Source organism: the organism of the source record quoted next, unplaced genomic scaffold, assembly GCF_019419815.1.
Source record: "Pyrus x bretschneideri cultivar Hongxiangsu unplaced genomic scaffold, Pyrus_bretschneideri_v1 Contig13, whole genome shotgun sequence".
NCBI classification, from domain to species: domain Eukaryota; kingdom Viridiplantae; phylum Streptophyta; class Magnoliopsida; order Rosales; family Rosaceae; genus Pyrus; species Pyrus x bretschneideri.
In genome coordinates, this window is record NW_025999424.1 from 2,174,773 (window position 1) to 2,194,178 (window position 19,406).

The 19,406-nt window shown below is 38.6% G+C and overlaps 1 protein-coding gene and 1 pseudogene across 1 annotated transcript; both read left to right on the forward strand.

Annotated features, from left to right (window-relative positions):
- Nucleotides 1-3,389: 3,389 nt before the first annotated feature.
- On the forward strand, nucleotides 3,390-9,561 carry LOC125474829 (annotated as a pseudogene).
- Nucleotides 9,562-15,855: 6,294 nt separating this feature from the next.
- LOC125474826 (laccase-15-like) lies at nucleotides 15,856-18,977 on the forward strand. Its single transcript, XM_048578928.1, has 5 exons — nucleotides 15,856-16,006; nucleotides 16,245-16,396; nucleotides 16,490-16,734; nucleotides 16,990-18,060; nucleotides 18,470-18,977. Exons 1-5 carry the CDS (start codon nucleotides 15,890-15,892, stop codon nucleotides 18,598-18,600), a joined length of 1,716 nt encoding a protein of 571 aa, XP_048434885.1. The 5' UTR covers nucleotides 15,856-15,889; the 3' UTR covers nucleotides 18,601-18,977.
- The last annotated feature ends 429 nt before the right edge of the window (nucleotides 18,978-19,406 follow it).

Sequence of the window (19,406 nt, forward strand, 5' to 3'; positions counted from 1 at the left end):
TGGATGATCTCAGCTTATATGAATAATGAATCGATGTCTGGTTTTTTATTAAGCGTTCCAAGTTTCATCAGTTTGTGAAATGTTAAGCAAAATGGATGGCCAATTTTATTTTCTGCAGTAGTCGTTAATCTTTTAATCATGTAAATCAATTCGATTTCCCCGCTGAGTTCAGTTGCATCTTATGTACATTCTCTTGGAATCGACATATTATAGGATTTAGGACAATTACCTAGGATTCTTTGCATCCTATGTCCTAAATCTTGTTGTAAGCAGTTCTTCGTACGAAGCATATATAGGAAGATTTGTGTATTATATAAGTAGTATTTTTGGTGTTTTAGCTGCAAGATTGCAATTAGCAGGTTCAGTATTTAACTTTCATGGTTAGCTAACAAGTTTCCGAATTGCGCGAATTCAGAAGGACCTTACGAAACTCTTTGTTTGGTTTTCTTCAATTCCTTGGATTTTCTTCATGACTACTTGCCTACTCTACTCTGTAATCGGAGTAGCGTGAACATAGTTGGGTTCGGGAGTCCATTACACGCTTACTGAGACCCGTATGGATCTACGAAGGCAAATTTTCGCCGAGACGATATCAAGTCATTCATGCTTTGTGCCCTATGCGACGAACGCTGCGCAAACTTGCATAAGGGTACAGTCAATTTGTTACTTGTTATGCAGTTGTACAACAGAAACAAACAAGGTATGAGCTATGAGGTACTTTTCTGTACATATCTGGGTTGAATACTTGCAAGCTGCAAGTTCCCAGAAAAGTGGCAAATTGAAGCCATTCTCACCGTTTGTTTCCTACTAACCAGAAAACAAAATTGGCTAAATTGAATATATATTAATAAATCTTAATTGTTAAACTCGTCAAATTATTCTCGACCAAAAAAATAAAAAATGTTATTGGCACTGCAGAAATATAATTTTGCATCCAAACTTTCTATAATAATAAAAAAATACACTTGTAAGGAGTATAAAATGAAATTTTTGGAGTGCTAGTAACAGTTCAATATATATATTTATATATCTACATTAAGATGTCAGCATTTTTTTTTTTATAACTATCATGTGATGGCCTAGTGGATGGAGCGGTTTTCAGGACTGTATTTTACACGACTCATTCTGGATTTGATTCCTGGTACTATTGAAATATACGATGGTAGCTACGAGATGGTTGAAATGTCTTTGTAAGTCTTTTCAGTCTCGAAACAATGGATAGTTGTGGCTTCGCCACCGGCTAGTCTATTCTTTAAACCAAAAAAAAAAAAAAAAATTACATTTGTTCTTTTAAAAAATGATTATTTTAGGTAATTTGAGAAATCTGATGTGGTCACACCTGCATGTCACGCATAAGCATATTCCAAATTTAAGTGCATGGATTTGTAAAAGAGAAAATTGCATGGATTTGTAAGAAACGTGCCCAAAACAACGTTTTAGCTCGCACTCAAAACCATCTCTGTTCTCTAATTGAGAAAGTGGAAGATGCATTACAAATGTTTTAAAACAATGCTAAGAAGAGATTCTCGCAAAGTAGCATTATTTATGGACTCTCTTTTATCTCACGGCTTAACGTTAATTCTCGTGGCAACATTATAAAACATAGTATAAAAAATATAAGGTAATAGAGAATCCATGAAGAGTCTTCCACTTTTGAGATAGTCTTTTTAACATTTCTCATGTTTAAAATGCCAACACAAAAAAAAAAAAAAAAAAAAAAAATTATGTTTTAATTTTTGTTATACATATATATGGAACATTAACTTTGACTAGAAAAAACAAACCTTGCGTTGTTTTTTAGATCTTGCTCTAGTCTTCCACCAATCACTCTCCCAGAATGATTAGTTTATACACCTAACTTATAATAATGTGGGTCTACATTTTAAGATTTTACTTGCCTTGTTCTTAGTTTTTTCTTCACGGCCGTCGTTTCTCGAACCTCAAAAGACCTCGTTACAGTCAAAGTCATCATCATATGACTGTGTGAACTTATATTGTTAATTGCTTTTACGATTAATGTTCAATTTTTTTTTTTATGGAATAAGAGCATGTTGTCTTACATGTAAAACCCAATGACCGCATATGCTCCAAGTCACCTGATTTGTATTGATTATATATTAGGCTTGAAAAATCTCCACACAATAAAGGGTGTGTGTTAGAGAAATTTTATAACATATGGGATATGAATATAATGAGGGATGACAAATTACTTCAAGACACGTGTAAATACAAATCCTTCATACCCTATTTACCCCACATGTTATACGAATATGCTTGTTACAATTGATATACATATTTTTCTTTTCTTTTGCTTTTAATATCTTAAGTCTTGTACAATGTCTAGGATTGAATTGATTGAAATAGAATTGTCACTAAACTTGTCAATCTATGTTAAAACAAAATTAGACAGCCAAGTAAAAACCTTGTCCAAGTTTTTAGGTTAAAAATATATTAGTCCTCCCCATTCTACTATTTTTTTTTTAAATTATGAAGTAAATTGTTCTTCCCTTAATTTGAACAAAATATAAAAATTAGTATCCATTTCTTCGTAGCTAGCAATTCATCAACCCAAAGCATATCCTATACACCAACCCCAAACTTCATGCCACCGTAAACCAAAGAAGCTCTATTTCATTTAAATCTTTTATTTTGCCACAATTTCTATGAGAGTTTTTTCATTGTGATTGGAACACTGAGCGGTGCGCCATATGTCACGATGCATGTGGAGAAAAGTTTATGTTACGAGTGTCACTTTACTTTGTATAATGACATATGGCAATACGTACCTTCATTTTTTCTATGATACTTCCATGGAATTGACCAGAAAACCCTAATTTGCCACATATGTGGGCAGCCTTTTCTCTCTTATGCCTTGAGGTTAAATATATTCGTAGGGTAATATGCTAGGGAAACAAAATTTTGTAAACCAAAGGATGTGAATGGTGATGATTAGATTATTATTTAAGTGTTAATTAATGTGCTTATTTACTATTAGTGACACATAATTTGATTTGCAAATTTAGTTTAAAAATTTGGTCTTCCTACCTTTATCCTTATCGATATTAAAATATGTTCGCTAGTTATAATTTAGGTCCCATCTTCCGACAGTCTCTCTTTGTAGTGACTAGTTTTATACGTATCCAATATGAATAAGTCTCCAAATTTTGTTCCTCGGATTTTTTTTTTCCAGGGTCATCATCTCGGACCTCAAGACTTAGGCACAGTCAAAGTCATGATCATATAGCTATGAAACCCCAGCTCAATCTCAATTTGGACATTAATAATGAGGACGTATGGGTGCTCATTAGACCTATAAATAGACCTCCAAATGCAAAGCTTTTGCAACATCCTGAATCTGCTTAATCGTAAGTGCTTTACTAGTATAATCAATGGCATCACAAAACACCCTTTCTCTCTTCACAGTCACTCTCCTCGTCCTCCTTTCTCTCCTCGTCCTCCTTTCTCTCCTCTCCCAAGCAACATCGTCAGAAACACACAACCAAAAGACTTCACCATTCGAGTTCCTTAACCATCTCAAGGGCTGTCACAAGGGTGACAAAGTCCAAGGCATCCAAGACCTATAAAGGTACCTTGAAAAATTTGGATATTTGAATAGCTATTCCGATAATGATGACTTCGACGACATCTTGGAGTCGGTGATCAAAACCTACCAAGTCAATTACCACCTCAAGGCTACCGGAACATTGGATGCCGAAACAGTGTCGAGAATGACGATGCTGATAGAGTTAAATGAACAAATAGGATTGTGACACTTGTAATCAGATTAAGAGAGTTAGTTATAGTTAGCAAGTGTATGCAAGTGTAAGAATGTTCTTGTATAAATACTCTCTAAGCAGAATACTGTAACAACTAAGAAATATAACAAGAAATATCTTTCTCTCTCACTCTACATTTCTCTCGACTTCTCTCTCTCTATAAACCCTAATGATGAACTGCTTCTTGGTTTACATGGTATCAATCGCCATGGCTGCTTCAACAGTGTTTCTTCGATTCCTCGGCTGCTTCCGCTCCTCTTCTCAGCTGTGATTCCTTCTCTTTTTCGACGGTAGATTCTTGATGTGTTCTTTCCTGAGTTCTGGTATTCTGTTTCTTCGTCTGTAATTTCGTTTGTTAGGGTTTTGGAATTTCTTGATCTTCTCGTCTCTGCTCTACAAGATTGTGCACACTAGGTGTTTGTGATATTTCCTCTCTTGACTTCTTCTCTTTAGTTCTGCAATAATGGTTACTGCATCTCAATTACAACTTCTCCAGTCGCCTATTACTTCTCTTATTTCGACGCTTTCCACATCTGTCAATGTAAAACTTGATGATTCGAATTATCTCAATTGGCATTTTCAAATGGAATTATTGCTTGAAAGTAATGGCATTATGGGGTTTGTTGATGGGTCAACACCATGTCCTGTTCGAGTTGATGAATCTGGTACAGACTCAGATGCCTATACAGTTTGGAAACTCCATGATCGTGCCCTTATGCAACTTGTCACTGCCACCTTGTCTCCCGTGGCTATGTCCTGTGCGATTGGTAGTTCTAGTTCTCGGGACTTGTGGACTAGACTTAAGGAACAATTCTCTACTGTGTCTAAAACCAGCATTTTCCAGATGAAGTCCAATCTTCATACAATTAAGAAGGGGTCAGACTCTGTCACTCAGTACCTGCAGAGAATCAAAGAAGCTAGGGATTATTTGTCTGCTGCTGGTGTGTTTCTTGCTGATGAAGATATTATCATTTTGGCTCTCAATGGGTTACCTCCGGAGTATAATACATTTCGCACGGTTGTTCGAGGCAGAGAAAGTGTTATGACCATTAAGGAATTCCGGTCTCAACTTCTTGCTGAAGAAACCATTGTCGATAGTCATTCTGCTGTTCCTTTTCTTTCTGCGATGGTAGTCACTAATTCCTCTGCTATGTCCAAAGGCTCTGGTGGTGGTCATTCATATAGTCCTGTTGGGGGTCAGCAATATGGTGCATCTGGGGGGTTCAAGCCTTATGTCAACAAGCACAGAGGTAAAGGCAAACTCAATGGAGGACAGCGATACTACACTCCTCGGCCAATGTATCATCCTCAATCCCATGTCTTGCCTACACCTACTCCTGGTGTCCTTGGTTCTTTTCCTGGTCAATTTGGGAATCCATCAGCGCCTCCTTTGCAGACGTGTCAATTGTGTAATGCTGAAGGCCACACTGCCCCTTATTGTTCAAATAAATCATCTGATAGACAACAATGTCAGATTTGTGGCAAGTTCAATCATACAACTTGGTATTGCTTTTACAATGAAAAAGGACCTTATTATATGAGACCTCAGTTTTCTCAGCGGGCAGGTGCTCCTATGCAGGGTTACTCATACCATAGTTCTCCTGTGTTCACTGGTTCTTAACCGTCTTCATTACAGGCTATGCATATTGTGTTTTCTCCTTCTTCTCAGCCTTCACACATGGGGTCTGTTGCTTCTACTTCTCAGTCACCACAAGTATGGTTGACAGATTCTGGGGCTACTACTCATATGACAGCTGATCTTAACAATCTGTCCATAGCTTCTCCATATCCCAGCAATGAAGTTGTTCAAACTGCCAATGGTGAAGGTCTGAGTGTTTCTCACATGGGCAGTTCTATACTTACTACTTCTCACAGTCCTATCAAATTAAATTCTCTTCTTTATGTTCCTAAATTGACACAGAATTTACTGTCAGTTCATAAGATCTGTGTGGATAACATTTGCTGGCTAATCTTTGATGCATTTTCATTCTGGATTCAGGACAAGGCCACAGGGAGAATCATGTACAAGGGCCCTTGCAGTAATGGACTCTATCCTATTCATTCACTCTCTACCAGTTTAGCTTTCTGTCCACCTTCTACATCTTCACCTGTTGCTTATCTTGGATAGCTTGTGAGTTCCAATTTGTGGCATACTCGGTTAGGACATCCATCCAATCATATTGTTTCCCTCCTCCTTAAACAAGCCAATATTTCTTGTAATAAGGATGTTGTTTCGTCTGTCTGTCAAAGTTGTCTCGAGGGCAAGTTTACAAAGTTACCTTTTCCTTCTACTCATGTCAAGTCTGTCCTACCATTTGAAATTGTTCACAGTGACCTTTGGGGTCCTGCACCATGTAATTCCATTGATGGTTATAAATACTATGTTACTCTCATTGATGAGTGCACTCGTTTTTGTTGGTTATTTCCTCTATACAATAAGTCTGATTTCCATACTGTGTTTGTTAACTTCTGTGCATTTGTATTTACTCAGTTCTTCTTCTGTGCACATACTTCAAACTGATGGGGGGGGGTAAGTACATTAGCACTAAGCTCCAAGCCTTTATGCACTCTAAAGGCATTGTACATCAGAAATCGTGTCCCTATACACCTGAACAGAATGGGTTAGCCGAGAGGAAACATCGCCATATCATTGAAACTACAGTCACCTTGTTACAATATGCCCATCTTCCTTCTAAATTCTGGACCTTTGCTTGCCAAACAGCCATTTACTTAATTAATCGGATGCCAACTCCAGTCTTACAAAATCAGTCTCCATTTCAAGCATTATATGGTCATCCTCCTGTTATTACTCATCTTAAGGTATTTGGCTGTTCTTGTTATCCCTTGCTTCGACCTTACAACACATCTAAACTTCAAGCTAAGACAACCAAATGTGTTTTTCTGGGGTATGCTTCTCAATATAAGGGATATCTTTGTTATGAAGTTTTAAAAGAGCGTTTTTTTGTTTCCCGTCATGTTGTCTTTGATGAGACTGAATTTCCTTATCTCAGTCTCCTTCAAATGGTCAAACGTTCCAGCTCGTCTCCTATCTCTTTTCAGTCTTCAGTTCTTAACCCAGTCTCTCCTACTCCGAATCTGTTGATGGTGCCTATTCCTCGGGCTCCTCCTTCCATTTCTCCATCTGTGATTCCACACCCCGAGTCTAGTGAATCTGTCTCCAGTCCAGGTGTTCCCTCTCCATCCATTACTGCTCCACTAAGTGATTCTTCTCCCCTCCCTGTGGATCCTGAGTTCAGTCCTGCGAGTTTACAAGTGGTGTTACCTATTGCACCCTTGAATATGCATCCTATGCAAACAAGGAGTAAGAGTGGGATAGTCAAACCCAAGGTTTTCCTGAGTAAGTTGGTTGCTTCCAAGCCTTCTGGAGATGTTGATATGGCACTGATTGAACCAGCTACCTATAAGTCTGCTATGAAATCGTCTGTGTGGTTGGCTGCTATGAAGGAAGAGATTGATGCTCTTCATTCTCAAGGTACTTGGTCTCTAGTCTCCCTTCCATCTCAGAAAAACTTAGTAGGGTGTAAATGGATCTTTAAAATCAAGAAGAATTCTGATGGGTCTATTGCACGCCACAAAGCTCGGTTAGTTGCCAAGGGTTTCAGTCAAGAGGAAGGCTTAGATTATGGAGAGACTTTCAGTCCCGTGGTCAAGCCTACTACGGTCAGACTTGTGTTGGCCTTAGCTGCTCAGTTTCATTGGCCTTTAAGGCAACTTGATGTAAAAAATGCCTTTCTGCATGGCATTCTGCAGGAAGAAGTTTACATGGCCCAACCACCTGGTTTTACAGATCCTGTGCATCCTCATTTCGTTTGCAAGTTACATAAATCGCTGTATGGGTTAAAGCAAGCCCCACGGGCCTGGAATGAGAGATTTACATCTTTCCTTCCCTCTCTCGGGTTCCTCACAACATATTCTGATTCCTCTCTATTTGTGAAGTATGTTGGTTCTGAGATTGTGATTTTACTTCTTTATGTGGATGACATCATCTTAACTGGGAATGCTACAGATGCCATACATCATGTTATTCAGTCTCTTACTACTGAATTTGATATCAAGGATTTGGGTCCACTTCATTATTTCTTGGGGATCCAAATCTCTCGAACAGCCACTGGGTTGTTTTTGTCCCAAACCAAGTATATTCACGAACTCTTGCACAAGACAGAAATGAGTGATTGTAAACCGTGTGATACTCCCTGTCTTCCATATAATCGGTTGGTGAAGGATGATGGGTGTCCATTTTCAGAACCAGGTACATACAGAAGCATAGTTGGTGCTCTGCAGTACCTCACTTTTACACGCCCAGACATTGCATTCTCTGTCCATCAAGTGTCCCAGTTTATGCAAAACCCTATGGTCTCTCACTACACTGCTGTCAAACGCATTTTGCGTTATTTAAAAGGCACTTTGTCTTCTGGTCTTACATATGCTGCTGGTGACACTGGTTTAAAGGCTTTCAGTGATGCTGACTGGGCTGGCGATCCCAATGACAGACGATCTACAACCGGGTTAGTTGTTTTCCTGGGCTCCAATCCCATATCCTGGTCTTCTAAGAAACAACAAACGGTGTCTCGATCGTCCACTGAAGCGGAATATCGCGCCATGTCCTCCACTGCTGCTGAACTTGATTGGATTCAACAACTTCTTACATTCCTGCACATTCAGATGTCTTGTGTTCCTGTTCTTTTCTGTGATAATTTGTCTGCAATTGCTCTATCATTTAATCCGGTTCAACATCAAAAGACCAAGCATATTGAAGTTGATGTTCATTTTGTTCGTGAACGGGTTGCTAAACAGCAGTTGCTTGTGCAGTTTGTCTCTTCTCGTGAACAGTTTGCAGACATCCTTACCAAAGGCCTCAGTGCACCCCTCTTCCGCACTCACTGTCACAACCTCATGCTTGGTGGTCCTCCCAATCCTGAGTTTGAGGGGGGATGATAGAGTTAAATGAACAAATAGGATTGTGACACTTGTAATCAGATTAAGAGAGTTAGTTATAGTTAGCAAGTGTATGCAAGTGTAAGAATGTTCTTGTATAAATACTCTCTAAGCAGAATACTGTAACAACTAAGAAATATAACAAGAAATATCTTTCTCTCTCACTCTACATTTCTCTCGACTTCTCTCTCTCTCTATAAACCCTAATGATGAACTGCTTCTTGGTTTACAGATGCCACGGTGTGGTGTCCCAGATATCATTAATGGTACCACCTCCATGCGATCGGGAAAGAAAAGGCAACCTCATCACCGTGGCGGACATGGTTCGACTCACACAGTTGCTCATTTTTCTTTCTTTTCCAGAAACCCTAAATGGCCTTCGTCTAAGTACCAACTCACCTATGCTTTTGATCAAAGCACCCCAGCTGAGGCTCAGGCCGCAGTTACACGAGCTTTTGCAACATGGGCAGGAAACACACTTCTCGTTCAGTCAAGCTCAAAGCTACGAAAACGCGGATCTGAAGATCAGTTTTGGCAGGGGAGATCATGGAGATGGGGCCCCATTTGACGGCCGAGGTGGAACTCTTGCTCATGCATTTGCACCAACCAATGGGAGATTCCACTACGACGCCGATGAGCCGTGGGCTGTGGGGGCTGTGGAAGGTGCTTATGACTTGGAAACCGTGGCTTTGCATGAAATCGGGCATCTGCTTGGGCTAGGACATAGCTCTGTTGAAGGAACTGTCATGTCTTCCGGTGTTCGTACTGGATTTACCCAAAGTTTGCATGCGGATGATTTCAAGGAATTAAAGCTTTATATAACACCTGATGATCAGATAATCAAAAGTACTAGAGGATAAATAATTAGAGTTCAGCAAAAGTCAACTTTTCATACTTTTTCCTTCCTTTATCAAATAATTAAGTTGCCTTATCTGGAGTGTACTGAGATTCGCATTACATTATTGCATAAATAAAGTTGTAATAGCATATATATGCTGAAAATTTGATTTATATTTCAAAGTTATGAATTTTCTTTTTATATATTTTAATTTTTGAACGTTTTAATAACTTTTTATTTTTTTAGTAAACCATAGATTTGTTATGGTTTGAAGAATAAATTAGTATTGAATTCGTAATTTACCAAATTCGAACTTAAGATGTGTCACACAGGTATAATGAAATATCCCAGACTGTAGATATAAATTTAAAAAAAAATGATAATATGGAGGAGGAGATACGAATGTGGTATAAAAAATGTAGTGAAAGTAGTATTTTTGGTCAAATCCTCGAGATGCACGCATTCTTACAAAGTCTGCGCACTTGAAATTAAAAAAATGCAACTCTTATCACATTTTTCATATGACATTTTTATCATATCTCCAATAGAGATGGTACTCGCATGCATTGGTGGGCCCTATCTATATTAGAAATGTGGTAGAAGTGTTATATGAAAAATGTGATAAGTATAGTATTAGTCCTTGAAATTAAATTCAAAATAACTAACACACAAGATATATACATGCCGCCATGCAAATAATTTTCGTTTCAGTTTTAACAGAAAAAGCTATTGTGACCAAAATTGCAAAAGTAAGCACACACTAGGACTTAAGTTGCCAAAACTGAAATAAGAAAAATGGCTCAAATTACATAGACCAAAGTGTAATTTGGCGCATATATATATTTCTTTTGCCATCGAAGCATCAGTTAGTGTTGGGCTTTTAATATTTTGGGTTTATTTAGCGTCTAGGATTGAATTGAATTGGACTTAAGCCGCCTAGCACAGAAATACATCAGTTTGATAATCAGAGCCAATTTACTTCGGATTCTGATGATGGGGATGATGAGAACAAAGAAGAGGGGGAATGTGGCAATGCAGATAGCCGACGAAGTGGAATTGGGTGTCAACGGTTATGGTTCTCATAAGTGAGGTATATCTTACCAAATTTTGATATGTTGAATGTAGAATTCCATTTTTTTACCCTTTTAACTTATAAGCGAGTTGGAAGACTCTTCTTCTGGTTTCGTGCGGCATTTATGCATTCAGTTTCATCCAACTTCCTGAACTCGATTATCTTTGTTGGCAGGTGAAATACTGAACGTTAAAGTAGTTCTTTGTAACTTTTCTATAGCAAGATATTCTTTATGGATGAGCTCAGCTTATAAGGATAATGAGTAGGGATTTGGAAAATGATGTAACAGTTCTTCAATCTTTGATAAACTGAGATTTTGAAAGTGAATCGATGTCTGGTTTTTATTAAGCGTTCTAAGTTTCATCAATTTGTGAAACGTTAAGCAATATGGATGGCCAATTTTATTTTCTTCAGTAGTCGGTAATCTTTTTATCATGTAAATCAATTCGATTTCCCTGCTGAGTTCAGTTGCATCTTATGTACATTCTCTTGGAATCGACATATTAGGATTTAGGACGATTAGTTTCCTTTGCATCTTATGTTCTAAGTCTAGCTGTAAGCAGTTCTTCGTACGCAGGACATATAGGAAGATTTGAGTATTATATAAGTAGTATTTTTGGTGTTTAAGCTGCAAGATTGCAATTAGCAGGTTCAGTATTTAACGTTCATGGTTAGCTAACAAGTTTCCGAATTGCGGATTCAGAAGGACCTTACGAACAGGTGGTTGATGATGAAATTTGGGGGCCATATTTTGGACGGGAACTAACAGTTACTAGCAGTTGACAAGAGCATTCAAAATTACGCGTGAAGATGGATTTGCCTCAAGTGTTAATTTAATTAATAATATGATTGATACCAGCTTTCATCTCTTGCCAACATCATTGACTGACAACATCATTGAAGAAGAACATGGTGACATATGGCATTGTCACTTGGAGCTATAATATGGATCTTGGGTACTTTTTTTTTTTTTGAGAATCCTTCTGACTGTATTGGAACTCAGTTATTTGATGATATGATGGGAGTCCCTAGAACTCGAATTATATGTAATAACTCTTTGAGCTAGTTTTTGAGGTGATCCACCCCCTTATGTTACCAAAAAAGAAAGTGATTAAAATCCCTTAATATGCAAGATCCAACTATTGTTCTCTCTTTTCACCATTATACGATGTGAGAAGTTTTCATTGGATCTGTGGTTCCCTTTTTAAACAAGTGGAAGATATTTATTAATTGGGTGACGTTATTAGAATTATGAAATAGTTGCAAGAGAGAATCTCTGACACGCCCCAACTCCGATATCCCCAAATATTAGGGTAGGCATGTGCTGGCCAACACCAGAGGGTGACGAAACCATTTTAAACATGCATCCAAATAAAATATATGCAATTAGAATGAAATATGCCATTGCTGGAACGTGTTCAGAGCATACGACTACTAAGAATAATATGGAAGAATTATTAGGAAAAGGAACAAACAAGAGAATAATACCTACACTGAGAAGACTCGAGGATACATATGCCGAAGTGTCCTGATGCTGGGATTGTGTGCCTCGACTTTAACTCTTGAGGGGGCACAAAACAGAAAGGGTGAGTGGACCAAAGTTTATATTAATACTAATAATAGGAAAACCATTTTATTTAGGAACATACTAACCCCCTGTTTTGAAAACATATATATATATACTACGTATAGGTTTTATGAAAAGCCCAAGCATGCTATGTAAAACCATTTATAAAGCAAGTATGTAAAATCCAGTGCTCAGTCATGGAAATATCATTGTCCGAAGGCAAATCTGTAATCTCATTGATGATGTACTCAACTAGGGGTATCATAGTGGCCCGAAGGCATAACCATCACCAAAGGTGAAGCTGTATGACACTGGGTTACGTCGGTGAAGAAACCACGGTTCATCACCCGAAGATGAAGCTGTATATCTCCGGGTTACACCGGAGAAGAGGATATAACATATCTATATGTACATGCAGTGGGTCCATCACCCAAAGGTGAAGCTATACATCTCTAGGTTATGCCAGAAAAGAAACATAGAGTCCATCACCCGGAGATGAAGTTGTACATCTCTGAGTTACGTAGAGAAGAGGCATATATATATATTACATCACACACCAACACTAGCCATGGGCTAGTGAAGTTGGGGGTATAATCATAATCTCTCACTACTCATCCATTGTGTCCTATGGCCAAAGACATCTATACCCCTGCTTTGTGGATCTGTTGTATGATAACCCGCTAGACAAGTACTGAAAACATACCTTAAGAGTCTCACATCAAATCCGGAGCTCACAAGGTCAAAATCTCATAATCCATGGTAAACCATACTCGTAAATCCAAAACCAAATTATACTCAAGAGCCATAGGAATTCATACATGCAAATCCAATAATTTATAATTATTTGTCAAAACATAATTTCGATAAATCATAAATATTTCATAAACCGTAGTTATAGGAATTCATAAAGCATAATATAAAACATACTCAAATCATGAAACATGAGATGCATGCTAGGCTAATGTTTATGAAAACATATAAGTTAAGAAGGGGTCCACTCATAGATTTTATTGCTCGAGATCTGCTTGAACTAGCGAGGATGACGTCACTTCCCGCCAATGCGCCTAAACATAATTAAAGACCTTTTAGTAAAATTATACCTAAACGATAAATTTGGAAAAACGGACGGCAGATTCGGATCCAACACATCGAAAAACCTAAGGAGGGACCTTGGGATTTCGCCACGCGCCGCCGCACGAACCGCCATGAGGCGGCGGCCGGCCGCCCCGACTTGCCGGAAAATCGAACAACTCCAGAATTCCCAAATTTCATAGGAAAGAAAATCTTAATGAGAAGAACAACTTTCATACCTGGACCGAAGTCCAATTTGCGCAGGAAACCTCTCAAATCACCCTCGATCCGCTGGAAACCCTAGAAATGGGTGATCTTGATTTGCTGTCCAAACGAACTCTGACGCCCTAACCAATGCATGGGCTTTGTTCCTGACCTCAAGGGGATTTGATTGATGGTGGTGGTCGACAGTGGTGGTTGTAGAAATGGCCGATCGCCGCTGTGGTGTCCTCGAAGCCGACGGGGGTGATCGTTGTGAAATAATGCTCAAAACTACTTGGGTTTGATGGAGAAATGAAGATGGGAGGTCTCTATTGATTTCTGGTGGTGGATGGCTGCGAATCGCCATAAAAACTGACGAAATCATGTCGAAGAATGGCGCCAAGAACCTGTTTAGGGAACCAGGTCACAATGGGCAAATGGGTCAAAGGAAAAGGACCGGGTTCCCCTCATTCTATCTTCCCTCATTTCCCCTCCTTTCTTCTCATCCTCATTGGTTCACTCTTTTTTCTCTCTCTTTCCCCGATTAGGCAATTCTCCCCTCCTTTCTCTCCTTTTACCCTTCTCTCCATCATCCATCTCTCTTCTTTCTCTTCTTACTTTTCCATCACAGCCACACATATGGCTTCCTTGATTTTTGCTCCAACAATCTGGAGCCTTCCAGAAAATGATCATATGACCATTTTGCCCTCAACTTTATTCGTTTATAATTTCTTCGCTATAACTCCAAATTACGTTCTGTTTGTGCCCACACATTCGTAGTGACGAGTACTATGAGGATACGCCAAGAAAATGGATCTTACATGACACAACAAGGTAGTCAACAAAAGTCAATGTATTTACCTCGAATGGCATTTTCGTAAATTCACGTAATAAAATCTCTCCTCCATTGCATAATGTCGGGTGTCCTTCGACCTTATTGATCTTTGATCTCTCATAAGTTCATAACCATTGGAGTAGAAGCCTTGAAGTGGGCATTGTGTTTGGTTGATTCATTACCTAACTCCATACGCACAACAATTGACCTTCCCTTGTTACTATTTTTGCTTGGGTTGATCCCAAAGCTCACATCGCAATTAACTGAACAGATGAAAGAGGCAAAATCCTATCTGCGTGTTGTGTTAATTCCTCAAATTTCGTTATCAGGTTTAATTTGGACATATAAGATCTTCATTGAGTGTTAATTATGCAAGTTAATTTCCTGAAGCTCTAAGCACCAGAAATATAAAAGTAGAAGCAAGGTAAATTGTCTGCGACAGGCATGAAACGAAAAGATCTGTGACGGCACCAAAAAATCTGTGACGGCATGAAACGAAAAATTATTGTGGGGTGGGGGTGGGGGTGGGCGTGAGGAATAAAGGAAACACCTTTTGGGCTTTGTAAGGTGGCATGGAAGCTGACTAGCTACCGACGGCCAACAAAACGTTCATTTTTTCTTTTAGTTGAGTTCAATTACTTTAGATTGGAAATGAAGGAATTCTGATTAGACTGTATTAATTAGGTGAAAGCTGACCTAAAAAATAGAAAGGTTGAAAAAAGCTACAAAAATAATTATAGTATTAATTACTTAGTAATCGCGATTCACGCATGCCGGCGTGAGAAGGATTGAGGGAGGAGGAAGGAGGAGTGCTAGCTACTTTCTTAGTTTTAGACCCTTTCACCCTCCCTCTGAATATTTGGATACCAAATTAGTGGCGACATTAAGCATAATGTTTTATGAACACTTCTTACTCAGCATTAAGGTTTTAAAAGAGGCTAGGTACTAGTCGAACGGCGGGTTGAGGCCTAGTCAGACTAAGCAGATTTAATTGAATTCATTATGTCTTGTATTAATAAGTGTCTATTTATACTTAAAAACATGAATAATTGTATTGTAATACAGAAATTGTAAAATAAAATGACATATAAATTATACAGTTTTAGAACATATAAAAATATGGGGAACAAGTGTATAATGATTCTTCATCATATTTAACAAGTCTCTTACATTTATTAAACAAAATGAAATGAAAAATGAAAGTTATCGATTTTCAGTTTAAGCGAGAGCTACGACCTATGCGGATGCCTAGATAGGTATAGGTGGTCTAGGCCCGTGTCTAGACGGATTAAGCGGATGCCTAAGTAGGTAGCATCATTTCTTAATTTTCAAACTCTAAGGAATAAATTAGGATGGTGGTCAGCCGCCTAGCGCCTAGGCAGAGATTTTTAGAACGTGGTTAGCATAGCATCCACTTTTAGCTTTAACCTTCACCAATAAATTACTTTAAATTTCGATTACGTACAATAGGCTCCTGTGCTTTTATCTCTTATATATAATATGTGTGTGTGTATACCATCCTCAACTCATCATGCGAACTACATCTGTTAAAGACATAGGAAAGGAATAATCAATGTCGTCGTCGATCAGCATGAAGATTTTAATTAGCTTGAAACTTGTAATCGGCTTGTTATTATCTACTGTTGGCATCTTCCATTGCCAAGCTTCGCCTCCTCGCTACGCTTTTGTGGTAATGAACTCCAGTTCAGTTCTAAGTTCTGATGGATATGTATGAATTGCATGAGAGACAATTTATTTATTTTGTAGACCATATGACGTAATAGTTGATGATTGAATTGATTTTTTTAATAATCCCCTTCCATTTTCCGACTATAATATGTTAACTTATAATGCGTACATATACATATATCTGTGATTTGAAGGATATTAATGAATAGCTTCTGTTTGTTTGTAAAAATCAATTTTAGGTGGAAGAAACTCCATACAAACGACTGTGTAGCACAAAGAACATCTTGACTGTAAACGGTCAGTTTCCCGGACCAACGTTGTATGTTCATGCTGGAGATACTATCGTAGTGGATATCTATAACAAGGGCAATCGTAACATTACCATCCACTGGTAATTAATCAACTTTATATAGTGCATGTAATCTCATCCGGTTTTTACATAAATTCATGATATGATTTTACAATTCTGAACCATCTATTTTAGGCATGGAGTTAAGCAACTGAGGAATCCATGGTCAGACGGTCCTGATTACATCACGCAATGTCCTATCCAACCAGGAGCCAAGTTTACCCAAACCATTATATTTTCCTCAGAGGAAGGGACTCTATGGTGGCATGCCCACATCGAGTGGGATCGAGCCACCGTCCACGGTGCTATAGTCATATACCCCAAGAAGGGAGCCACTTACCCTTTTCCCAAACCTCACGCTGAATTTCCAATCATCTTGGGTATGCAAATCAATTCAAACGTCAGTTCCATAAAGCACTTATAGAATAGCTTAAAGCGCTTTCAAATAACTAAAAACGCTCGTGACAGCTAAAGTTAAAAGGTTTTTTGGGGCATTTTCTACTTGCATTTTCATTAAAAATTTCACTGTGTTCTATTGAAAAGATTTCTGACCTTATGAGCATAGTGATTTCTATATAAACATTTCCAAATTACGATCCTAACTTTTCTGCAAATTGTTGATTTGAAAATTCTAGGAGAGTGGTGGAAGGAAGATATCGGACAACTTTACAATGAAACCATTCAAAGCGGAGGAGACGCTAATACTTCAAATGCTTTCCTCATCAATGGTCAACCCGGCGATCTCTATCCTTGCTCAAAACCAGACACATTTAAGCTCAAAGTTGATTCCGGCAAAACCTACCTGCTCAGACTAATCAACTCCGCCGTGCAAGTGATGTTGTTTTTCGCCATTGCCAATCACAACGTCATAGTTGTAGGCTCAGATGCTAGCTACACCAAGCCATTTTCAACAGATTATGTGACCATATCTCCCGGTCAAACCATTGACCTCTTGTTAAATGCCGACCAAATCCCCAACAACTACTACATTGCTGCTAAAGCCTACGTTGGCGGGGCTGGGGTTCCCTACGAAAACACTACCGCCACTGCCATACTCCAATACCACGGAAATTTTAATTCATCTCCTACTTCTTTGCCTAATATTCCTTCCCATAACAACACCAACGCATCGGTTCACTTTACTAGTAAACTCAAAAGCTTGGCTGATAAAAACCACCCCGTTGACGTGCCACGCAAGATAACAACTCATTTGTTCTTTACAATCTCCGTCAACTTACTACCCTGCCCGAATAATTCATGTGCTGGGCCTAATGGGACTCGTTTTGCCGCCAGTGTCAACAACATTAGCTTTGTCAACCCCACCATTGACATATTGCAAGCTTACTATTACCATTTCAATGGGGTATTTGGAACTCGCTTTCCAAATTTCCCGCCATTGTTATTTAATTTTACAGCTCAGGACTTGCCGTTGTACCTACTCCCGACGAAGCGAGCAACAGAGGTGAAGATACTGGAGTACAACTCAACGGTGGAGATTGTGTTTCAGGGGACAAATATAGTGGCAGGAGATGACCATCCGATGCATCTCCATGGATTCAGTTTCTACGTTGTGGGATGGGGGTTTGGGAATTTTGACAAGGACAAGGACCCTTTGACGTATAATCTTGTCGATCCTCCTCTTCAGAACACCATTGCTGTCCCTGTAAATGGTTGGACTACCATTAGATTCAAGGCATACAATCCTGGTACGAAACTAATAAAGACGTTCGTCATCTATAGTAAATGTATTATCTAAGGGGCCGTTTAATAATTACCATTTGAGTATTCAGTTTCCAATTTTAGGGCTCATTTGGATGTGTTTTTTTTTAAATAACTGAAAGCGCTTTTGTTGAAAATATTTTTGGAACCAATCCTTAGTAAAAATGCAAGTAAATCCTGGAAAAACACTTAAACTGCTTCCTGAAAGAAGCACATAACTTGTACTTCTTGCAGAAAGCACTTAAAGTGCTTTTGGAAACCAAAAACATTTTCTCTAAAAGCGCTTTCAACCATTTTAAAAGCACATCCATACAAGTTCTTAGTTAATCACCCCTAATTAGTTATATTAATTAATGATTAGATCACATGATAAATTGTTCTTGTCGTTGTGTGTAGGCGTTTGGTTTATGCACTGTCATATCGATCGGCATATGTCATGGGGCATGGACGTGACATTCATAGTGAAAAATGGAAAGGGCCTAGGAGCGCAAATTTTACCTCCGCCACAAGGAATGCCTCCGTGCTAACAATTTTTATAAAGCTTTCGAGCTGGTTCAATGTTCATGGCAATAAATTGGGACAGCATGTAGTTAGTCCTTTCTATTCGGGATATGTATGTCCGTAAAATTTAACAGGTTTTGTATTGTTGGCTATTTGGTGGCGATGGACGACTCAAGAACAAGAGGAAAAGTTTCCATCGAAGAAATATGATGATCAATGCACTTTGTATTCGTACTAAAATTAAAATTTATTTGTCCTTTTTATTAACAACAGAGATGAACTCCATAGAAATCAAGAAAGATACTGGAAGAGGAAGCTTGAAGAAGAAGCCAAAAAGGGAAAACTCTCTTTATGTTTCACTTAATATTTCTGATATTACAACATACTAAAATATTAATGAAGGAAAAGCTATTTATACTATCTTATCTAGTAAGCCATACATGCACATGTTTCTCACGTGTAGTACTAGTCCTATATACTCCAATACCCCCCCTCAATCTTTGCTGGGGTACCCAAGCTTAAGATTGAAACAATGGCGCAGAAAATCGGGTCCATGTAATCCCTTTGTCAACACATCAGCAATCTGATCCTTAGTACACAAATACTCCACTGACAAATCGCCCTTTTGAACCCGTTCACGGACAAAATGAAAATCTGTCTCCAAGTGCTTAATCCGTGAGTGTTGAACCGGATTTAAACTCAATGCTATTGCGGATTGATTATCACAATAGAGCATAGGGGAAGAAGGCACAAAGACATGTAAATCCTTAAGAATAAGCCGAATCCAAGCAATATCAGCAGTGGTATTGGCAAGGGCACGATATTCAGCCTC